Source organism: Meriones unguiculatus, chromosome X (genome assembly GCF_030254825.1).
Source record: "Meriones unguiculatus strain TT.TT164.6M chromosome X, Bangor_MerUng_6.1, whole genome shotgun sequence".
NCBI classification, from domain to species: domain Eukaryota; kingdom Metazoa; phylum Chordata; class Mammalia; order Rodentia; family Muridae; genus Meriones; species Meriones unguiculatus.
This window is the reverse complement of record NC_083369.1, coordinates 37,368,572-37,391,876: the sequence shown is the minus strand read 5'-3', so window position 1 is coordinate 37,391,876 and position 23,305 is coordinate 37,368,572. Positions and strand designations below refer to the sequence as shown.

Genomic DNA, 23,305 nt, shown 5'->3' with positions numbered 1-23,305 from the left:
CCCCAAATTTGCCATCGAAAGTGGAAACTTATGTTAGGACAATTACCTCACAGTTTAAACCCTAGCTAACACAACAGTAGGTTACAACTCTGGCTCATGTGCAAATGTGGAGAAGGGGGACCCACTGGAAATGTGTTAGAATTGCATGTAAATTAACAGGTAACACATGGCTGAGGCAGGTGCCTACCATCCCAAAGCTAGTACAAACTCAAAGACTTGGTTTCTTATATTTGATTAAAAACACATTTAAGCCAGATGCAGTATGACGGAATTTTAATAAGGTGACATACTCATTTAACATAGCCTTTATTTTTGTTTTAAAACAAAAATTCCAGAAAACAAAATCTTTAACAACAGTTGGGTAGTAATTAAAATAAAAATCACAGTTTCGAATCAAAACCAGACAACTGCTGAAAGGTAGATCACTTGGCTTACAAAAAAAAAAAAAAAAAAAAAAAAGGAAAAAAAGATCATGTTAAAAGGGGTTAAATTAAGTTTAATAGCATCCTAATATAATGCTACATTCCCAAATTAAGAAAGGAGAGTTCACATATATAACTAAATGTTAAGTATTGAGAATTGGCTGAAATTCTACATACTTCATGGTAAATTATGCATGAAAGTTTAATTGCATAAACTTCCTGAGTGGCTCCCATGCTGCGCTAGGTCTACATGCTTAATATTCGTATTAGACAAATTATAGCTTTAGGTGATTGAGCATGACAGACCTTCAACTGCACTTTCTGATCAGTCATTATATCCACTATCTCTGCTGAGGGGTCTAGACTACAAATCTCAACCTTAAATCTTAAATTAGAGTGGAAAGAAACACAATGTAAAAAAGCTAGAAGGCCAACAAATATGCATTTCAAAGCACTGTCCCTTCAGAGCTCAGTCTTTCCCTTGCCTTCTTGCCTGATTTTTAACTTTTTAAACAGTCTGTGTTGTTTTACTTCAAAGAAAACCTTCCAGAATCGGAGCTGTTGATCTGGACACTCTTTCAACCATTTCAGTGGAAAATAACTTTAACCTGGTTACTACTTTGGGCCCATTCACATATTAGTTTGTCAAGGTCCCTGATCAATGTTTAAATTTATCCTTCACACACACACACACACACACACACACACACACACACACACACACACACACGAGACTATTTCCAGGGTGGTCTGAAAGTATGGCTCCGTACAAATTGCATACCAATTTTACTTAAAAGGAAATTTTAGTATGTTTGAGTGTTTTCATTTTATAATCTGGACTAGATTTAAAAATTTTAACCCTAGAATAATGTTTAGCAAATCAAAAGCCTTTTCTATATACACATACCTTTCTCTTATATCTTCTAAATAAAGGGACAAACTACAGGTTTAAAAAAATCTATTCTAGAAAATGGCTTGCATACCACCTCAGAAGGCTCAGGTTTTTGTTTTTGTCTTTTTTAAATCAAACAGAATGTGAGGTAACTGAATCACAAGTGGATGGCAAATATACCTCAGGAATATACTTATAAATGATGACTGAAATATAATATTTACTAATATTAAAAATGTAGTGTTATACAGTAAACATGTGAAACAAGGAATATCCAGTTACAAACATTTGCTGAGTTTTTTTTAAAGGGGGAAAGGGAATTTTTAATGATTAGAAAGTACAGCAAAGAGAAGTCAACTCCATAAACTGCAGAGATTAGATAAGCAATTTTCTAAACCGTTATTTACCACCTATGATTCAAATGAAATGCATTCTGCCATTTTAAGATAACAAACATACAAGGCAGTATGCTAATATTTTGGAGATGGGTCACTGTCATAAAAGGTCAAGTATTTCACTGTGGTAGTTAAAGCAATTTCAACCCATAGCCCTTTAGGCACTGAAATGAGAAAGCATCACCAGTACATGTGAAGTTGCAGGCACTGAGATTGTCTCACTTCAGTACATTTGAATCATTTGTTTATTCGAAAAACGAATTTTCACCACTAAGTCTTACATTGCCACCAATTTGATGTCTCTCTTAGCTTTCCATACCCATATCCCCTAACTTTTTATTCCACATAGGTGCATAGCACTCATCACTTAAATACAGATTGGTGGCAGAATGATGGTTCCTGTCATCTCACATGCATGGTGAGTGCTAGGACAAAAAAGGCAAGCCAGATTGAGAATCTAAAACATCATAAAGAATCAAGGCAAAAAAGCAAATTTCACAGGCAACATTTACTTGTGCACCTAAAACAGTACTGAAAAATGAGGTAGATAAACAAAAGTAACTGGACTGCAATTAAATCTGGGGTTTTTAGATGATAACATTGCATTGTACCGTAGAAAACACTCTACACTCAACCCACAAATCACAGCGAAAGTGCCTTTTAAATGTTCACAGTTAATTTTCCTTGTCAAACTATTAGAACTTACACTTGATATAAGCAAGGAAGAGATGAAAAACTGCGGGGATATTTGTTAAACTACAGCAAACTGCTTTAGATTCAAGACTGCTCCAGGTATATGAAGGGTTATCTGCACTGAATACAGCAGTACTGGTTTCACAGTCTTAAGATGTTATATCCAACTTCACAGATACAACAGCAGTACTTCATGGTGAAGTGCTCACGGTACCACACATGAAGACACAACGCTGCTCATCAGCTATGCACTTGGAGAGGTAAACAGAGTGGCTGGACCTTTAGACTATCTCCCAAGGAAACTTGATAAATGGTGGTTAAGTGCAACCTTTATGTTGACTACAAGAAAGAAAATGAAAAGGATAGGTTTGCATGCTTTCTAGAAATGAACAGAAGGCCCATTATATGCACTAGGCTCTTTGTCAAAGGAAATGGGAACTTCTGAGTGTTATCTGGAATTTATTATTTATGGGGGAGGAAAAGTACTTCAGGCAAAAATGGAAACAACATTATTCTAAGACTTAGCAAAATTATGAAATTATACAAAATCCCCATCTAGAAAACTAACCAATATTTACAATCAAAGTGACTGTAATCTGAATCAAATCAAAAAGTAATGAGGAAAAGTAAAGAAAACCCCACAGCAAAGCAAATAACATTGTTTTCTTCATTTCTGCACACTCTTTTTTTCTGTACACTTTAACTTCTACACATTACATATACATAATGTATATGTAACATATATGTTAACCCAGATACTGCAGTCAGCATGGAGACAGCAGTACACTATTCCCATCTTCAAACTGTAGAAGATGACTTTTCTTTCCAGCAAAACCTGAAAAGATTCTAAATATTACAAGGCACTGCAAACATCTGCAGGCAAACAAGAATGATGAATTATATGTAAAACTGAGATGTTTAACGAAACACAGGACATACTATGTAGAGCAGCCATTAGTAAATGGGATTGTACATGTCATCTGTGGGGCTTTTTTCACAGTGGGGCATACTGTTTAAAATGATTGCGATTAGAGATGATCCAATCTTTAAAACCTGTAGTGTTTTATGTTATAGGTTAGTTAGCCCAATATAATTACACAAAAATCAACTGATAATGAAACAAGGACAGTTTTAAAGAACTATGGATTTTAGGAGCATTGTTTTTTGTGCATGTGGAAAACAAGTGCACTACATTAACATCCTAAAAATCACTTCAACCTGCAAAGCAATACCATAGAAGGAATTTGAGGAATCTGTGCATAAGCTCTGGACTAATCCAAAACAGGATGTTTTAAGAAAAGAAACAGTGGCTCTTACCAATAGCAATCCACAGAATACCCTTAGTAACAGTGACAAAAATGTGATGATGGGTGTGATCTTTAGGTTAGCACTAAAAGGCAATTTTAAAAAAGGGTACTGAATGTCACAAAGTACACTGTATAAATAAAAGAAGCACACCCATTAGGTTTTTCTCACTTCCCAGCAAGCCCACAGGGGTAAGTTTTTAGAGGGATATGGAGGAAAACCTGTTAACAAAAACAAAGATCACAAGTTGGAATGGTTACCAAGAGAATTCCTAAAAAGGAAAACATGTATTAGAAATGACTTTCAAAGATTCAGTGAATGGTAAGTCATTTGAACACGTATAGGGAGGATTTGATATACACCATGTAAAAAGTCTATTTTGGGTTTTCACAGACTGAATAGTAAGTAGGCGATCTTTAAGATTACTAAAGTGAACCTTCCTAAAAACCAAAGGTGTACATTTTGACACTGCCTCCCTTCCTCCTAAAACTGGATAAAACCCAGTAAAGTGCAACTTGACAGTGAAATCTCTCAAATTCTCAAGAGGCTGACAAATGATCTAATGCTCTAAGACTACAGATACTAGTAAGAAATTATAACAACCCCCAAATTTTCATCAAAACAGGTTAAAGGCAATTTAAATAATATGATTCTAGGGTGTACTATTTCACTGCATCTAAGAGATGTACCGTACCTCTCTTAGAACCCTGTAAAGCCAGTGTTTCATGTAAAAGTCTCAAAAGCTACAAACCCTAGTGTGTCAAGTACATTTCACTTTAGAAGAATGGATTAACAAAAGTGTTAACCTGAATCTCCTTGGTTAGGATTACAAGGATTACCCCCAAATGAGATTCACATTAGCTGCAATGTCTAGCAAAAGAATGCAAGCCAAACCAGTGCCTCTCAAATGCTTAAAACCAATGCAGTGTGCACATGAGAAAAGATGGCTGCTTTGGGTTATTACTGGAACCCAGAAGCAGCCCTGGTAGCTGTAGGTTCAAGGAACTGTTACAGTTCTGCTTTTTCTTTTCCCTCCGCCTCACTCAAAACAAGCCCTCACTCCTACTGCTGTGATGACGGGAAGAAAATCACATTAAAAACACTCATGTTCTGTACTGCTTGACAAAAGTATGCTAAATTTATCCATCAAAACATTTCCTGCAGCCAGTTACTGCCTTCTGTGAAAAGTAAACCTAAGATAGATGTGACGAATTCCACAAGATTGGCTATTGGAGGCTCTTACACCATCCACATTTGGGAAGAACCAATCTATATATTTTGTACACATTTTAAAGAAAAGTACCATACAACTGCTGGCAGCAGCATAAAAAAGAGGGCGGGGTGGGGTGAGGGCGTCTCAGCAACACATGGACGGTGTCCTTCCTGGAAGTGGTAACACTCAAGCTGAGCTCATTAAAGCATTCTGAACAGTATTTTTTTTTTTAAATCAAGTATCAAAGAGGATAGGATTTGAAGTGAAAAAAACATTTTTGTGTGCACATTACTACAGAATGATGAGCTGTATCAGATATCACATTGGAACAACAATAACAAAAAAAAAAAAAAAACAGTTGAAAGTAGACACAAATGAGAGAAAATATGGCAGAACTCAAGAAGAAAGTTTAGTATCACAGGTGTTCTGAAAGTTCCCTCCCCTTACATCAGCATTTGCTTGGATTCATTTAGGACCTGGAGGGTTGGAAGCTGGATTCTGCCCTGATGGACCTGGAAATGCCTGCAAATTCATCCCGGGCTGGAAGAGTCCCCCAGGTTGGGTAGGAACCACTACAGGCTGCTGTGTTGTTCCTGAAATTCCTACCCATTGTACTGGATACCCTGCGGCCCCTATAGCATTATACTGACAAACATGGGGCATTCCGTATGATGATAATGGCCCTGGAAATGAAGGCAGTGGGATTCCTTGTGGCAAGGAGGTTGGGACAGCTCCATGAATTGGGGGGAGAGAAGAGATCCAGGTTGATGTGTTGTAGCCCATAGTAGATGGAGTGCTCTAACAAAAACAAAGACAAACAAAAAACAAAAGGTCAGTTCATTTGGCATATTGCTTTACCAGTCTCTACTGCTATTCTTCTTAGCTCACTACTTCTATTATAGTAAGTAGAGTATCTTTCTGTGAGTTATTCATTGGTAACATCCTTGACTTCAGCTCATTTCCCTAACTGCCCTGCCTTTTAGTAGAAGCCATTTTCAGATGAGGAAACAGAAACTAAAATTGGTAAGTAACCTGATAGCACCAAGCGAGGCAGGGACTTCAAAACTGTTCAAAATAACTCCCCATTCACACTTTAGTCCCTACTTGACTCATGTTAACACTATTATTTTGCTTTTACTTCATTCTTACAGCTGTAGATGTGCTTTCACCTGTAGGCATAGATGGAAATAGACCAGCTTGCTTACACGATCCTCTGGACACAGAGGAACATAATTAGTGTAACGAGGGGACCTAACATATAGGAAATGCTCCATAAACATCTCCTTCCTGTCCTCTTCTCCCTGTCTTTAAGTCCGACACTTCTGTTATTTTCTTTTGCTTCTGTGGGTACTTTGACTGCATGTGTATACGGGCAGCATGTGCATCCTGTACCAAGGGAGGCCAGAGACAGTGCTAGATCCTCTGGGACTGGAATTACAGACAGAAGTAAGTCACAATGTGAGTGTTGGGAACTAAATCCAAGTCTTCTGAAAGAGCAGCTAATACTTTTAGCCACTGAATCATTTCTTTAGCCCTTCTGTTGTATTCTTACATATCTACTTTCATTCTTGTGTATGTACAGGCAAGAGGCCCACTTTGGGTATGGTTCCTCAGGTGCTATACAACTTTTTGTTTGTTTGTTTGTTTGAGGCAGGGTCTATCACTGGCCTGAAGCTCACTACGTAGGTGAGGCTGGCTAGCTAGCAATCTCCAAGAATTCTCCTGTCTCTGACTCCCCAGTGCTGGTAGTTATGCATGTACTACACACACAGCACTTTCATATGGGAACTCAAGTCCTCATATTTGCAGGGTAAGTACTTTACTGATTAAGCTTAACTTCCCAGCCTCCCATTCTAAATTTAAACTGAAAGCCACAAGACAGTTGTGTTTTGGGTAGTACTGAAAAGATATATTCATGACTGCCTGGCTATTCTTAACAAATTATACTGTGATTAACAGATATATAGAAATTATAATATATTCATAATGTACATGGAATAATTCCAATAGATGTAAATAATTCTCTTAAGAGCGTCAAATCCTTAGTTCAAGCTAAAACTAAATTTTCAATTATGCTTTTGTTAGAAACTTTCAATAAGTTAGGATAAAAGTTTTAAGTTTTACTTGAAAATGAATGTCAATATATATTGACTTATAAAATATTTTTTATTTTACTTAAAGTTCAGCAATCTTTTCTTATCAGTATTTTCTTTCTGCTAAGGTAAAATTAAATTTAATGCTTCTGGTTCAAATCAATAATATAGTATGAGCACATTTGAACAAAATTATTTCAATGCATCCATGTACACTTATAGAAAATGATCTGAGATCTTTACCTGAAGATGATGACAAACACTTCTTGAAGGTGGAATCTGAAAGTGATATTTTAAAATTTGTACTTTTTTCATTGGTTAAGTTAGGTAATAAGTATCATTGTTTTAAAAGCAATAGTTTTTTTTTTAAAGACAGAATTAAAGTTATAAGTCTAGTTTTGAACATTCCTAAGCTATCTCTGATTCGAATGCCCAAACAGGCAATCTTCCCCTACTAAAACCCATTGTCTGCTCATGTGTATCATTTCAGTGGTCAGTATCCAGGAATAATACACAGACAGCAGCCACCACCAACCAAGTCATACAGTCATTCAATAACCAAATCTTGTCTTCTTTCTCTTAAATATCAACTAGAACTCCTGATTGGTTAGAAAACATTGACCCCAATCCCATCAAACTCTGTCTTCTTGTTTCAGTCAGTGCTCTTCTCAAAACAAATGAACAATGATTCAAGCATCATCCTATTAATTAATGGCTATCCATATTTTAAAAAAATAAATACAGCATTCTATATCACTACCACATTTAAGACCCCCATCGAATCATTAGATTTATTGTTCACCACTGCTTGCTCGTTTCACTTCAGACAGACTGATTTACTTTCAGTCCTTCATGTTTCTTTCGTCACATCAGGCTTTTACACATAGAATTTTTCCTGCCTAGGCAGGAACTAAGAACTAGTTAACTCCTACTCTTCCTGTAGATCTCAGTTCAATTATCACTTTATCAGAGAAGCTTTCCTTAACTACTCACAATTGCATGTGGACATTAGTTCTCTCCTACCACGTGGGTTCTTGAAAGTAAACTTGAGTAGTCAGGCTTGGCAATAAGTGCTTTTCTTTATCCATTGGGCCATCTGGCTGGCCCTCACTGACAACTTTTTAGTAGATCAAATTTTCCTAAGTGTATGATATTCCCCTTATACCTCTCTTGTAGTTCTTATTATAATTGTGATTTCATACTGATTGAATGGCTTTATTTGCTTTTACTGTGTCTAGCAGAGCACTTGGCATACAATAAAGGGCTTGATACATAAGTATGCAAACAAAAGTGTCTAAGTAGGGCTAAAGAACAGTACCATGCCAAAACATTAATTGATTCTCTACACAAATATAAATCAACAAAATCTAAAATACAAAAATAGTTACTAAATATAAGTAACTCCTGTGATGGTCTAACTCTCTTGGTACTAATCTTTACAGTAACCCTGCAAGGATTATTCACATTTAAAACACAAGAACTCTGAGGCAAGGAGACATGAGGTCATACAACTAGTAAATGACTAGCTGAGACTGAGACCCAAATCTCTTAAAAGATCAAAAGATCTTTATCACTGTTTTTCCCCCCAAGACAGGGTTCTCTGTTGTAGCCTTGGCAGTCCCAGGCTTACTTTGTAGACCAAGCTAACCTCGAACTCACAGAAATCTACCTGCTTCTGCCTCCCCAAGGGCATGCACCACCGTGCCCAGCTGATCTTTAGCACTTTTATTCAAACATTTTTCTTAACAATTTTCTATTCACAATTTTCTCCTTATCCTTCTTGTGAACACCCTACTTTGTAGTCAATAAACTGCCATTCAACTAGTAAACACACTAGTTATACACTACTCAAAGCCTCTCACTGGCAGAACAAATGCACTTATGCCTTGAAATGCCTCTCATAGAGCTCAGATTTTTACAGTAACAATACTATCTGAGCATCAACACATACATGTTCCAAGTGAGTATATTGCCTACTACTTGAGGAATCAAAGTTTTGAATATATTTTTTTTTAATATCATCCTATGTAGATCAGGCAACAACAAAAGATGCTTTGGCCTCAGCCTTCTGAATACTGGAATAATCATCATGTCCTGTTTAAAGAAGACTGGTAGATTTTTTTTTTCCTTTTTCCTCACAGTGCATGGTATCAAATCCAGGGCTTCTTACTTTCCAGGAAAGTGCTCTACCACTAAGCTACAACTTCAGCCAATAAAAATTTATATGTTATCTACTAAACTATGTTCAATAACTGTATGTATCAACAAGTATATACAGAAGAATGATGTACTCAGAGATATCTTCCAGTTATAAGAACTGAAATTCTAACATTTCACATTTTAACAGGTTTGCTTACTTTGAAAAAATATAATTTACTTTCAAAATTTGAACACAAGTCTCTGGCATGAACTCAGTGGCAGGCTCTTTGATCACCTCCCCCTGTGTAGGGGGGTGCAGCCTAGCCAGGCCACAGAGGACAATGCATCCAGTCCTGATGAGACCTGATAGGCTAGGATCAGGAGAGGAGGCCCTCCCCTACCAGTGGACTAGGGGATGGGCATAGGAGGAGAAGAGGGAAGGAAGGAGGGAAGGAGGGAGAGATTGGGGGAAGATGAGGGAGGGGCCACAGCTGGGATATAAAGTGTAATAAATAATTAATAAAAATTAATAAGTAATTAAATAAATAAAAATTTGAACACAAAAATGTATAAGGTAAAGTCCAAACTTCACCACCCAGCATATTGAGGGCTTTTCATATTTATATATTCATAAACATATGCCTAATATATAATTTTGCCTAAATTATATTATTCTATACTTTCTGTTAGATAAATCTATCTTCTTCCCATTTCAAAGTACATTATGAACTTCCCACATACCCCTTAATCTTGTATTCCCAAGTGTAAAACCTAGTATCTTTTCTATAAACTCAATAGACTTCATAACATTTCACCTTCCAAAGCCTTAAAATTCTTTTTTATGTTAAACAGAGATAGCTCAGATACCTTATTGGGTTTAAGAACACTGATGTTGTGCATAGGACATCTTTTCTTCAATACTTAGTTCTTCTTGTACCATCAAATTTACTCCCTCTCTAGATGAATTCTTTTTGAATATTTTATAATTTTAGAGATAGAGAGAATAATATAAAACTAGAGCCAGCAAATTATGGCTTACCAATTCTTTTCATAAATCATGTTTGTTTGTTTTCTGAAGCACACCAAACTGATTTGTTAAGGAAAAATAAAAAAGAACTACTATGAATGGGAGAGGCCTTTAATGGAGGAATATTCCATAAATCATGTGGTAATAGAACAGAACCATAACCATTTGCTTATATATTTTCTTAGACTGCTTTTGCATTATAATCAATTTGATTCATGGAACCCTGTGGCTTGGAAAGCCTAAATAAAATGTTTACTAATGAGTCCCTTCATAAAAATTTGGCAACTCATGGTCTAAAAGTTAATTTGCTCAGAGACATGATAAATCTAGATAAGGATCAAAGTCTCAATATCATTGTCATAACATTTTTGCACAGCAACTATAATCATAGGCCCATTTATGGTTTTTAACTTTCATGAAGAGGCTAGATGATAATAAGCAACTTACTTCATATACCTTGTTCCAGTTTTCTGCCTCTAATTTCTGTTGGCTCTGTTTGAGTTGGTTTAAACTTGGCTTACTAGGAAAATTTCCTACTGCTTCCTTTGTCCAGTCATCCACAAGTTTGTGCAAATCATCTGTAAACATCCCCTTTTTACTGGCTGGAGATTGCTGGCACGACGCTGTATTATTCTCTTCACACAGTTCCTCTACAAGAAAACAAAAGAAAACAAAACAGGAAAATCATGTAAAGGAATTTCAGCTGATGATTAGATAACTCTCCTGTGTGTTTTTTGTTTTTTTTTTAAATTTTAACCTGTAATTGTGTGTGTGTGTATGTATGTATGTCACAGGACAACCTGCAAAAGTAAGTATCTCCTTCCACCATATAGGATCCCAGAAGTCAAACTCAGGTTATCAGGCTTGGAGGCAAGCTCCTTTGCCTACTAAGCCATTTCTCTAGCACAAGGTAACACTTCTTTGAATAACATATATGAGATAAGGGTAACTACAAATTATAGTTGACTTGAGAGTGCCAATTTAAAGCTGTTATGCTGGGGTAGTCACTAAATAACCTTTTAACAGTTAAAAGTTTCTTATAGCTTGGACATCAAATTAAAAGATTATCACAGATATAAACCATGCATGATAAACAGGCTCACCAAAATATTAGTATAACTTTTATCCTTTTATTAGTTTCTTTTAATAGATATTTGGAGAAGTTAAAAAATAGTCATGTGTACCTACAGAAGCCAGGAAATTAAAAGGGGGCTATTGGGAGTATGGGTGGAAGAAAAAAAAGAGGGTTATTGGAGAAAATGAGGAGGGAGTGAGAGAATAGGGTGAGAGGGTTGGAGGAGGGAATAATTACCTAAAGAATGTTTGAAAAAGCTACATGTAACTAGTATGCTACAAACTTCAGTATATACATATAAGAGTTTAAATGAAGTTATATCTATATAAGGGTCAATGCTTCCCTTAGAAGTCAGGCTACTAAATAAACAAGCCCAGTGCCAGATGTGAGAGGTCCCAGAGACCCCTAAATCAACAACCTATTGCCAGTGCGCTTGGTTGCCCAATAGAATGTGATGGTTATACCCTATTGCAGGAGATACCACACACTTTAGTTACAGGCCTTGGAGAAATCAAGCTGGTACTGACCCAGAAGCTTTTTCTTGTTGTCTACTTTTCATAGTACAGCAGGTTGCTGAGGGAAAAAAAGTCATCAAGAGTTTTACCCAGCTGTGACCCCTGTAAGGTATAATGACTGTCCTGGCAAGTACAGTACATGAATGTTATGGGAGAAAGCAACCAGTTTCTACACAGATTTAAGGCCCTTTCCACAAGAGAGAACTTGTACCTGGTACTGTAAAGCTAGCCAGGAAACCTGGATGGGGAGCCAGAGGTTCTAGCAGTGAACCTACTACTATTATTTTGCTAAATGGATATAGTATTTAAACATTTTCATAATATGCTGTTGTACCCATATATTAGTGCACCTCTCAGTCCTCAACAGGACATCTACATTACACATCTCTCCTCAAGACTCAGAACATTGCAGAAGGTAAATAAAGTTTCTAAGATCCAGAGGTTGGGGAAGACTGGGGTCAAACTGTCTTGGACATGACAGGATCATTGCATTTATGAACTCACATCTGGTTGTGGTTGACTGTTATAATACCTGCAAAAGATCAAACTAATTAACATTTCAGAACAAGTGGGGGAGGGGCAGTATGGTGGTTTGAATAAAAATTGCCCCACAGGCTCATACATTTGAATGCTTAGTCATCAGGAAGTAGTACTACTTGAGGATTAGGTATGGCCTTGTTAGAGTACTTATGGCCTTATTGGAGGAGGTGTGTCACTGAGAGTAGGCTCTGAGGTTTCAAAAGCCCAACCCAGGCCTAGTGAGCTCACTCACTCTGCCTACTGCCTGTTGATCTGGATACAGAACTCTCAGTTCTCCAGCACCATGTCTGCCTGCATGCTGCCATGTTCTCTGCCATGATGATCATGGACTAATCCTCTGAAACTATACGCAAGCCTCAGTCAAAAGGTTTCTTTTCTAAGAGTTGCCATGGTCATGGTGTCCCTTCACGGCAACAGAACTTTGACTAAGACAGGCATTCAAGCTTCCACCCCTACCTGAGGATCTATTGGCAACTGGTGGTTTCTAGGAAAGAGAGTTTTCTTTAGGGGTTTGGTCCGTGGTAGATTGATAATGATCTTAGTGGATGACCTCATACAACATGGGTAGCAGTTATTGGATTCTTGGGTTATTTAAGCAAAAATTAAGTTGGGAAGGAAATGTGGTGGGATCTGAAAAGAGTTGGAAGAGTGGGGGAGAATATGACTGGAAAACATTATATACATTTAAGAAATTCTAAACAAATAAAAACATTAAAAAAATATCTACAGGGCTAGGAATGTGCTTTAGTAGAACATTGCTTGTGTAGCATTTATGGCCATGGGTTCAAGCCATGCAAGAGGAAGAGGAGCAACAGTAGGAGGCAGCAGCATCATAGAATGATAAAAATAGAAACAAACTTTTTAATATTTACTAACATTTCTGTTTATGACTAAATTTCAAGAAGAATTAGGCATTGTAGCAGATACTGCTACTATTAATACTCGGGAAACTGAGGCAGAAATATTCCAAGGTCAGAGGAAGCTAGCCTACACAGTGTTTTTTTTTTTTAAAAAAATGGAGGCTGAAGCAGGTGAGGTGGTGTACTCCTATAATCCCAGCACTCGGGGAGGCAGAGGCAGGTGAATCTCTTTGAGTTCAAGGCCAGCTTAGTCTACAGAGTAAGTCTAGGACACCAAAGGCTACACATAGAAACCCTGCCCACCCACAAAAAAATAAAAAAAAAAAAAACCCAAAAACTCAAACTCAAAAACCAAAACAAAATGGAGGCTAAAGAGATGGCTTAGTTGTTTAACAGCATTGGACTTGGGTTTTATTTGAAGCACCTACATGGTATCTATCATTCTTATTTCAGGAGATCTTATGCCTTTTTCTGGCCTCCACATGTAGAGGCATGCATGTGATACACAGACATACAGGCAGGCAAAACAGCCATAAACATAAAATAAAAATAAAAAAATTTTAATTAAAAATTAAAAACAATTAAATAAAAGCAAACAAGCAAATACATGACAAGAAGACAAAGAAATAGCACCAGAATGTTGAAAAACTAGCAAGCAAGACGACCGTACTTTCAAAAAGGAAGGGAACCCCTAGGTAACACTACGCTGCAAATTCCTTGAATGGGAGTAACTTTCTTTTTATATGACAGAGAATATGCTTGCTATATATGTATGTGGAGATCACTTAGAAAAGTGAATACCAGTCTCCTGAAGGTAAATTTTAACTTATGAAGAAAAAAGATCCATCATATAGGAAGTGTGTATGTAGTAGAGTTAAAGATAATCAGTGTCTTTCTGGGGGAGCAAATAATCAGTTCTAAGAGTTCAAAAGCAGATAAAGTTGGCTCTATGCATGAAAGCAGAAATGAATAAAAAAATTTAAAAAAACATAAATGTGACTGGGATTTGAAAAGAGAAGAAAGAAAGAAAGAAAGAAAGAAAGAAAGAAAGAAAGAAAGAAAGAAAGAAAGAGAACAGTTATAAAGACAAAACTACCAAATCTCTGTTTTACTTTATTTTTTATTTCAGGAACCTAATGTTAAAATTGAGGGAAAACTAAAATAAACCCGTTAGTGCATTTGCTTTTAGTTGACTTTAGAAGTAATTTTAAAGGTTACACTTGGTCAATATATTATTTTTTTCTACAGATGATACCTTGAATATGTGGGTTATTCAGATGAACAGCTACTCAGCTTCCTTTTTAGGGATATGAGGTCCACTTTTGCCGAAAGGACTAACACTTGGGTCTGCAGAGTTCATGAGCTTTCACATTTTTTCTGTCATCTTTACTACTTTAACCTTTCGGTCAGATTTCTGTTACTCATTTAAGGAAAGCCTGTGCCAGACTGGTATTACAAGGTTGAATTGCCTTAAACTTACCAAGTAGCTCCCCAGCCCTTTCAAGGCTGAACACACTGAGATAAGAGTGACTAAGAATCTAAAAGATAAAAGGGGCATCTGGACTAGATGTTGTGATTACATGCAGAACAGCCACCAAGTTTCACATTCCATTCCAGAATACTAAAGAAGCGCCCTGAAATCTTTATCTATCAATCTTTTTCTAAACTAATCCACCTGACTTTTTTCTCTTGCTTAAGGACAAAAAGAGCCTAAAATCATACAGTGAGCTACTATGGATTTTCTTCCCAGGCACTAGCAATAATCATTTTTCTTTCCTCAGTGACTTGTCCCCTAGTCACTGGGCCCCTTTCCAGTCATGAGTAAATGTGCTTGGGTTCGTTATAGGTCATGGGGGAGACAGTTAATTTTTGGAAACATTAAAAATGAGCTGCATATATTCACTGCTCATTTTGATAACTAGTTATTTTTCAAGATTTATTTTTATTATTCTTAATTTATGTGTATGTGTCTGTATGAGTGCAGGTGCCTAAGAGCTGGAGTTACAAGGATCCATGAACCACCTAGCATGGCTGCTAGGAACTGAACTTAGGTCCTCCCTTGTAAGAGCAATAAGCTCACTTGACTGCTGAGCCACTTCTCGAGACAGGATTTCTCTGTGTAGACCTGGCTGGCCTTGAACTCACAGATCCACCTGCTACCTGCTTCTGCTGGGATTAAAGGCATGCACCACCACCACCCAACAATAACTACTTATTCTTAATGACTGAATACCCGATAATCTAAATTTCCATGTAACCAATCATTTGAAGTATAATGCCTTTCTTGAATGTTATGATTTTTTAGCTTAATTTTCAAACAATTTTATAAATATTTCACATTCATGTCTACTTGTTTTATGACTCAGCAAGATCAATGGAGAACATCTGTGTGACTAGAGGTGTGGGGCTATCTCTTGAAGCCTGGTAGTACACAAAAGAGGGTACACAAATAAGGCTGGTGATTAACCCTCTCTCAGAAATTATCGATAGACAGTAGTTCAGGGCCCAATGAATCCCTCTTCCTTGACTGATTTGTTGATAGGACTGATCTTCTATGGTCTCAGTGCTAGTAACTACAGTTTGGGTGAGCTAATGATTACAATGGTTGTAGTAAGTCCAGGAAATAGTAGGTTTTTTTGTTTGGTTTTGTTTTTGCTTCTTACTTCCAGCCCCTCTTCCAAAAGATTCCCTGACCTGTAGAAGGTATACTATAAATGTATGTCATGACTTTGATTTATGGTCTTATTAAGAATGGAGTTTATTGTTTTACATTATTTCCCAAAGTTGTTGAAAATTTGAGTCCAAGTGGTAGCATATCTTTTATAAAAATGATTTTTTTATATTATGAAGATTGCTATATCATATTATTTATTAATTTAATTTACTAATAGGCATTTATAGGATAAAATATTTATTTCCACTTCAATGTTTCATTAGTTTTTTTTTATCAAATTTATGGTAGAAAAGGATTTGTTTAAATAGCTAATTAATTTAGAATTCTGGCTATAATAGTGTTATACCTCTTGTAAATAAATAAGGGCATTTAATTCTGGGCCGAAAGACAAAATATAAAGAGTTACATCTGTTTCTAGGAACTGGAGGCTGTCAAAGCAATGATACACTCAGATTGGAAATCCAAAATGTTTCCTTTTGATTGCCCAAGCAAAACACAAACAAAAGAGGGAAACATATGTCCAAGAGCCTCACATTCAGGAAAATTCTCCTGCTGTAGCAATCCATCAGTCAGTCATTGGTATATAGAATATAGAAACCAACAACTTGTAAAAGGAGTGGGGGAAGAAAATCCTGTAAGAGAAATCCAGATTTTGATCATATCCAGCATAGTATAATGTGATGTATGAGCCCTTCCTCTCCATCAGCACAAAGAAAAGCATCATTATTAGTGGCCAATTTATCCACTCGGCATGAGCTCTTCAGGGAAACTGGAAGGGAGTATATGGGGTACTTTGCTGCAAGTAAGGATCTCTTGGAACGGGCACACAAAATGAGGACAGTGAAACATCATCTAGACACAAAGGGAAGTGAGACACAGATGTAGACAGCAAATTGAGGGGTCGGCAGAACACACCCAGCAGAAGAAGCCAGATTCAAAAGCTACACTTAGGATTCTGCCAATGAAGAGCTTCCACAAGAGGTGAAGTTTAATGGTCTCAGGGACTGGAATAGGGAGTGGGAATAAATGTAATGGATTCAGGGTCTTCTTCTATAATGTAGAAATGTCTGGAAATTGATAACTGCCATGAATACAGAACTATGAATATTCTAATATGCATGGAAATATAGTTTTATGTTAATTACATATTAATAAACCTTTAAAAATGTTTTTTAAAAAGAAACTTTTTATGGTATATTTTGTTGCAAAGAGAAAAGCAATTATGAGTTGAATTTTACCTTGAATCCAAGAAATTTTTCTATAACCTGCTTTGTAAAACAAATCCTATAAATAGAAAATATGAAAAAAATTCTGGAAAAAGTCTTAAAATGAATTGTTACCAGAGCTGCTTTGTAAAAAAAAAAAAAAAAACAGATGAAGTTTGTTGTTATGAAATAAAGGTTGGCAAGGCAATAAAAGTGCAGGGTGTAGGTGAAGAAACAAAGAGAGCTATATTAGTAAATATAATATTCAGTATAATTTTTGTTTATAACTCTCTTATTCTCTCATCTGAATACAAAGATGACTAAAAATCAATAATTACACAATTGTGTTGATTGGCTTGTAATATGTAAAAATGTAATGTGTACAATAATACTAGTACAAAGAAAGGAAGGCATATACACAGAAGATAATGCATATACTATTGAAATTAAGATAGTGTTATTCTGAATTATATTGCCTTGAATGTAGAAGGTAATTGTAATCCTCATAGCCAACACAGGAAAACAACTAAAAACATATAATAAAGGAAACAAGAGGATTTAAATATTATAAAAAAATCTACTTAGGTCCTGGAGAGATGGCTCAGTACTTATTGAACAATCATAAAGACTGGAGTTCATATCCCAGTACCCATGTTAGTAAGGCAGGCATCCAAACACCCATAATTCCAGCTGTTAGGGGAGGCAAGACAGAAATATCAGTGAGGCTTGCTGGCTTCCAACCTATGTAAGAAAGAGGGACTGTGCCTCAGAAGAAAAGGTGGAAAGTGGTAAGGAAAACACTTATAGACATGCACACACAACACACAAATGAATCTTTTAAAAATACGTGTTTAATACAAAGGAAACAGGCAGGGATTGAAGAATAACAAAAGGTCATTAGACATAAAATAAATAGCAAAGTGATAAGTAGAAATATACTTAAATGATATAGAAATAATTTAAATAACTCAATAAAAAGTCAAAGGTTGGAAGACTAGACAAAATAATGATCTAACTGCATAATTATGTCCATTATTAATACTGTTCAGATTAAAAAGTCAAAGGACTGGGAAGACAGTTTCATGGGTAAAGGCACTTGCCACCATGTCTGACAACTTGATTTGGTCTCCAAAACCAACTCCCATAACTTCTCCTCTGACATCCAAATGCAGGCTGGGACAAATATGTTGGCACACACATGCACATACAGAGAGACACACAAAATAAACTAATTAAAAATAAATATATATTAAAAGAATGAAAAAGGTACAACATGTAACTAGTAAAGTGTTGAAAACTGGTTGTCTAAACTCTTAACAGAAATATATACCAGTTTGAAAATATGTAATAACCACAATCAGCAAAATTCCAAAATACAGAAAGTAAAATTTATCGAATTAAAAAATTTCACAACAGGTAAAAACTACTATAATGCACTTCAAATAATTTAATAATATGAAAGCCATGGTTTGGGTACAACAGAAAATATAAATAAACATAAGCCGTTTGGGGGACTGGAGAGATGGCTCAGTGGTTAAGAGTACTTCGAGAGGCCCTGAGTTCAATTCCCAGGAATGACATAATGACTTGCAACCATCTATAATGTGATCTGATTTCCTCTTCTGGCATGTAGGTATACATGCAAATAGAGCACTCGTGTAAATAAATAAATAAATAAATAAATCTTTAAAAAAATAAGCTATTTGGTTAAGTACACGGTATAGTTCACTAACAGAGCACTTGCCTAGAATGTGCAAGGCTCTTGTGATTCAATCTTCAGCAAACCACAACGTAAGTTTAAAAAAAAATCAGAGTGCCTCTCCTTTAGTCGTAGCAACTTCAGAAGCCAAGGTAGAGGGATAATTTGAGCCCAGCCAATGCTGGGTAACATAGGAAGACTTCACCTCTAAACAAATGAACAAAATAACTATGTACGCAAGCAAGACATTTGGGAACAAAACGAAGTCTAGCTATGAGTGTACTGAAGGCCCTATGACTTCTGATACTGAATTTACAAAGCTACCTTTAATCTTAATCTACCCTTCAATTCTATTTCTCCCAAAATCATCCAAAGTATAGCTCAGTATATACTGGTCCCCAAACTCAACCATCTACCTCCCCTGTGCTGCAGCTATAGGTATATACCACCATACATGACTAGTTTTCCATCATTTCATTTTTCTTTAGAGCTGAATAAAATTTCATTAAATTGTGTGCCACATGGTTTTTATCTATTCATCTGCTAACAGACCTCTATGTTAGTGCTACTTCACTCTTCTGAGTAGTATTACTGAGTAGTACAGCAATAAAAAAGGATGTGAAAGTATGTGGTATGTTGACCTTCGTTATGTACATGGAACCAAAGATGCTTAACCTGATGAATAATTTCTTTACTAGCCAAGTAGACATGGACTCTTTTCCCAAGTTAAAGAAATACATCATAGGGGCTGGAGAGATGGCCCAGCAGTAAAGAGCACTTGTTGCTCTTTCAGAAGATCCTGCTTTGCTTCTCAGCAACCACATGGTAGCTCCCAACCATCCTAAACTCCAGTTCCAGAAGATCTAGCATTGCCTTCTGACCTTCAAGGGCACCAGGCATACCATGTGGTGTATACATATACATGTAGGTAAACAGTCATACACATAAAATATAAATAAATATTTAAGAAAGAAATAAAATTTCCCTTTTCCTTTATTTTTTTAAATGCTCATTGGTGTTTTTCCTGCCTGTATGTCTATGTGAGGGTGGCAAATCACTTGGAGCTGGATTACAGATAGTTGTGAGCTACCATGTGGGTGCTAGGAATTGAACCCATGTCCTATAAAAGAGCAGCCAGTGCTTTTAACCACTGAGTCATCTCTCCTGTCCCCATTTTTAAAAACCATTAAAAAAATAATATATAAAGGTGATGTAGAGAAGACTAGAAGACCAGAGTTTGGGTTTCAGGACCCAAGTCAGTGACTCACACCAGCCTGTAACTCCAACCTGAGGAGATCCAAGGCCCTCTTCTGGTCTCTATAGGCACTGATACACATGCACCCATATATACATAAATGAAAATAAAATAGATCTTTAAAAGTAATATATAGAAACTTCTTGCTTTAGAACAACATAGGAATATTTCAAAATTTACCAGAGCTATCAAAAAACTTTTTTTTGTTCCAAGACAGGGTTTCTCTGTGTAATTCTGGCTGTTCTGGAAGTCTCTTTGTAGACCAGGTTGGCCTCGAACTCACAGAGATCCCTCCCCACTGCCTCTGCTTACCTGAGTGCTGGGATTACAGACGTGTGCCACCACCTCCTGGCTTCAACAAACTTTTAAACCAGCTCTAAATTTAAGACTAGTAAATATCATCAATTGGAACATTTCAGAAACTATTCTAGAGGAAGACAATGGAATTCCACCTGATTGTTTTCAAAATGAAAACATAAAACAAACTTAGCTATGCTCCAATATGTCAATGGTATCCATTACAGTATATTCAATACCAAAAAGAGGAGTATTTTAAATCACTGTGTCCATCATTAAATTATTTTAGCCTAATAAAAAGCAACTTGCACTATCACGGTTTTTCTCATTTTCCTGTTCTTTGATCAGATTTTGTTTTTCTTCAGACAGGTTCTTATTATTTAGCCCAGACTAGATTTGAAGTCAACATCCTATCTTCTTGCCTCTCTCTCCTGAATGCTTCAACTATGCCCAGATCTGATTTTGTTTTTAAACAATTCCATGTATGATTGGTTTACCTTTTACAATAACAACATTTTCCGAATGTGTCAAGGACTGGGGGCGACTTCGAAGTTTACTTTTGAAAGATCTTGGCCTGCGTGGCGATGTAGGTGGCAAAGGAACCTCTGAAGATTGCACTTTGCTGTCTTTAGTTGCTCGAAGGCGTTCATAGAGCTCCTGCAACTCTTTATTCTGCTGTGTTTGAAGACTGACCACCTCCTGAATGTGTCTGAATAAAAATGATGCAGAAAATATTTTAATAACCTTGGTGCCATAAAGACAAATTCAGAAAGTTTGTGATGATACAAATAAAGCTTAACAAAACATTAGTATTAAAAATGGTGGAATGCAGAATATTTTTACAATTTTAAGATAGAAAATGCCTTCCTAAGAATACTGCTAATCTATAACAAAGAAAAAGATGGACAAATTGATGAGGACAAATACAGAGGGAGACAGACAATAAAATGAAATTTAAAGCCAAATAGTTTAATAATATCAACTTTCTCTTTATTATAGACTATTATTCACATATTTAAAAAGCTCCTAAAATTAGTAATGAAAAATAAATATTTTTTAAAGGACGTAATTTTTTTTTTTACAAACATTGAAAGAACAACTGGAAAAGCAAAAAGAACCCAGAATAGGTAAAACAATCTTGTGTAATAAAAGATCTTCTAGAGGTATCTCCATCCTAGATCTTAAGCTGTACTATAGAGCAACAGTAATAAAAACGGCATGATACTGGCATAGAAACAGACTGGTCGACCAATGGAATCAAATAGAAGACCCAGAAATAAACCCATACACCTATGGAAACTTAATTTTTGACAAAGAAGTCAAAAGTATACAATGGAAAAAAAGACAGCATCTTCAACAAATGGTGCTTATCTAACTGGATGTCTACATGTAGAAAAATGCAAATAGAGCCATATTTATCACCCTACACAAAGTTAAAGTCCAAGTGGATCAAAGACCTCGACATAAAATGAGACACACTATATTTATTAGAAGAAAAAGTGGGGAAGAGCCTTGAACTGATTGGCACAGAAGACAATTTCCTGAACAGAACACCAATAGTACAGTCTCTAAGAGCAACAATCAATAAGTGGGACCTCATAAAACTGAAAAGCTTCTATAAAGCAAAGGACACTGTTGTCAGGACAAAATGACAGCTTACAGACTGGGAAAGGTTCTTCAACAACCCTACGTTTGACAGAGGGTTAATATCCACAATATATAAAGAACTTAAGAAGTTAAACAGCAATAAACCAAGTAACCCAATTAAAAAATGGGGTAGAGAGCTAAACAGAGAATTCTCAATATAGGAATACTGAATGGCAGAGAAACACTTAAAGAAATGCGCAATGTCCTTATTCATCAGGGAGGTACTAATCAAAATGACCCTGAGATTTTACCACACACCCATCAGAATGACTAAGATAAAAAACTCAAGTGACAACACATGCTAGTGAGGATGTGGGGAAAGGGGAACCCTCCTCCATTGCTGGTGGGAATGTAAACTTGTACAACCACTTTGGAAATCAATCTGGCGCTTCCTCAGAAAATTAGGAATAGCGCTGCCTCAGGATCCAGCTATACCACTCCTGGGCATATACCCAAAAGTTGCCTCACCATTCAATAAGGAAGGACATTTGCTCAACCATGGTCATAGAAGCTCTATTCGTAATAACCAAAATCTGGAAACAACATAGATGTCTCTCAGTGGAGGAATGGATACAGAAAATGTGGTATCTTTACACAATGGAATAGTACTCAGCAATTAGAAACTAGGAAATCATGAAATTTGCAGGCAAATGGTGTAAATTAGAAAAGCTCACCCTGAGTGAAGTAACCCAGAAGCAGAAAGACACATGATATAGGATAAACAAAGTAAAATCTATAGTCCTAAAGAAGCTAAACAACAAGGAGGACCCTAAGGAAGAGGCTGAAACCTCATTCAGAAGAGCAAACAGGGTAGACATTGGAAGCAGAAGAAGACAAGTAACAGGACAGGAGCCTTCCACAGAGGGCCTCTGAAAGACTCTACCTACCAGGGTATCTAAGGAGATACTGAGACTCATAGCCAAACTTTGGGCAGAGTGATAGAATCCTTATAGAAAAAGAGGGAGATAGAAAGACCTGGAGGGGGCAGGAACTCCAAAAGGAGAAAAACAGAGCAAAAACACCTGGGCCAAGGGGGTCCTGCAGAGACTGATACTCCAACTAAGGACCATTCATGCAGAGGACCTACATCCCCTGTTCAAAGGAAGTCCATTGGCTGCTCAATTTCCAGGTGGGTTCTCCAGTAAGGGGTACAGGGGCTGTCTCTGACATGAACTCAGCGGCTGGCTTGTTGATCACCTCCTTGTGGGGGGTGTAGCATTATCAGGCCACAGAGGAGGACAATGCATCCAAACCTTCATGAGATCTGATAAGCTAGGGTCAGACAAAAGGGGAGGAGGTCCTCCCCTATTAGGGGACTAGGGGAAAGAGAAAGGGGAGAAGGGGGAGGGTGGGTAGGTG

At 36.6% G+C, this 23,305-nt stretch overlaps 1 protein-coding gene across 15 annotated transcripts in view; it reads right to left on the bottom strand.

Moving 5' to 3' along the window:
* Nucleotides 1–272: 272 nt before the first annotated feature.
* The window catches only part of Wnk3 (WNK lysine deficient protein kinase 3), a 127,383-nt gene continuing 104,350 nt past the window's right edge, over nucleotides 273–23,305 (bottom strand). For 11 of the 15 annotated variants that reach the window (XM_060374903.1, XM_060374913.1, XM_060374909.1 and 8 more), the window contains 4 exons: nucleotides 20,797–21,008; nucleotides 10,627–10,829; nucleotides 7,257–7,292; nucleotides 273–5,718 (listed from right to left, as the gene is read on the bottom strand). In XM_060374903.1, the coding sequence (XP_060230886.1) occupies nucleotides 5,386–5,718; nucleotides 7,257–7,292; nucleotides 10,627–10,829; nucleotides 20,797–21,008 (784 nt within the window). In that variant the 3' untranslated portion in view covers nucleotides 273–5,385. The remainder of the gene's footprint in view (nucleotides 5,719–7,256; nucleotides 7,293–10,626; nucleotides 10,830–20,796; nucleotides 21,009–23,305) is intronic. The other 4 variants (XM_060374911.1, XM_060374912.1, XM_060374916.1 and 1 more) reach the window with 2 other exon arrangements.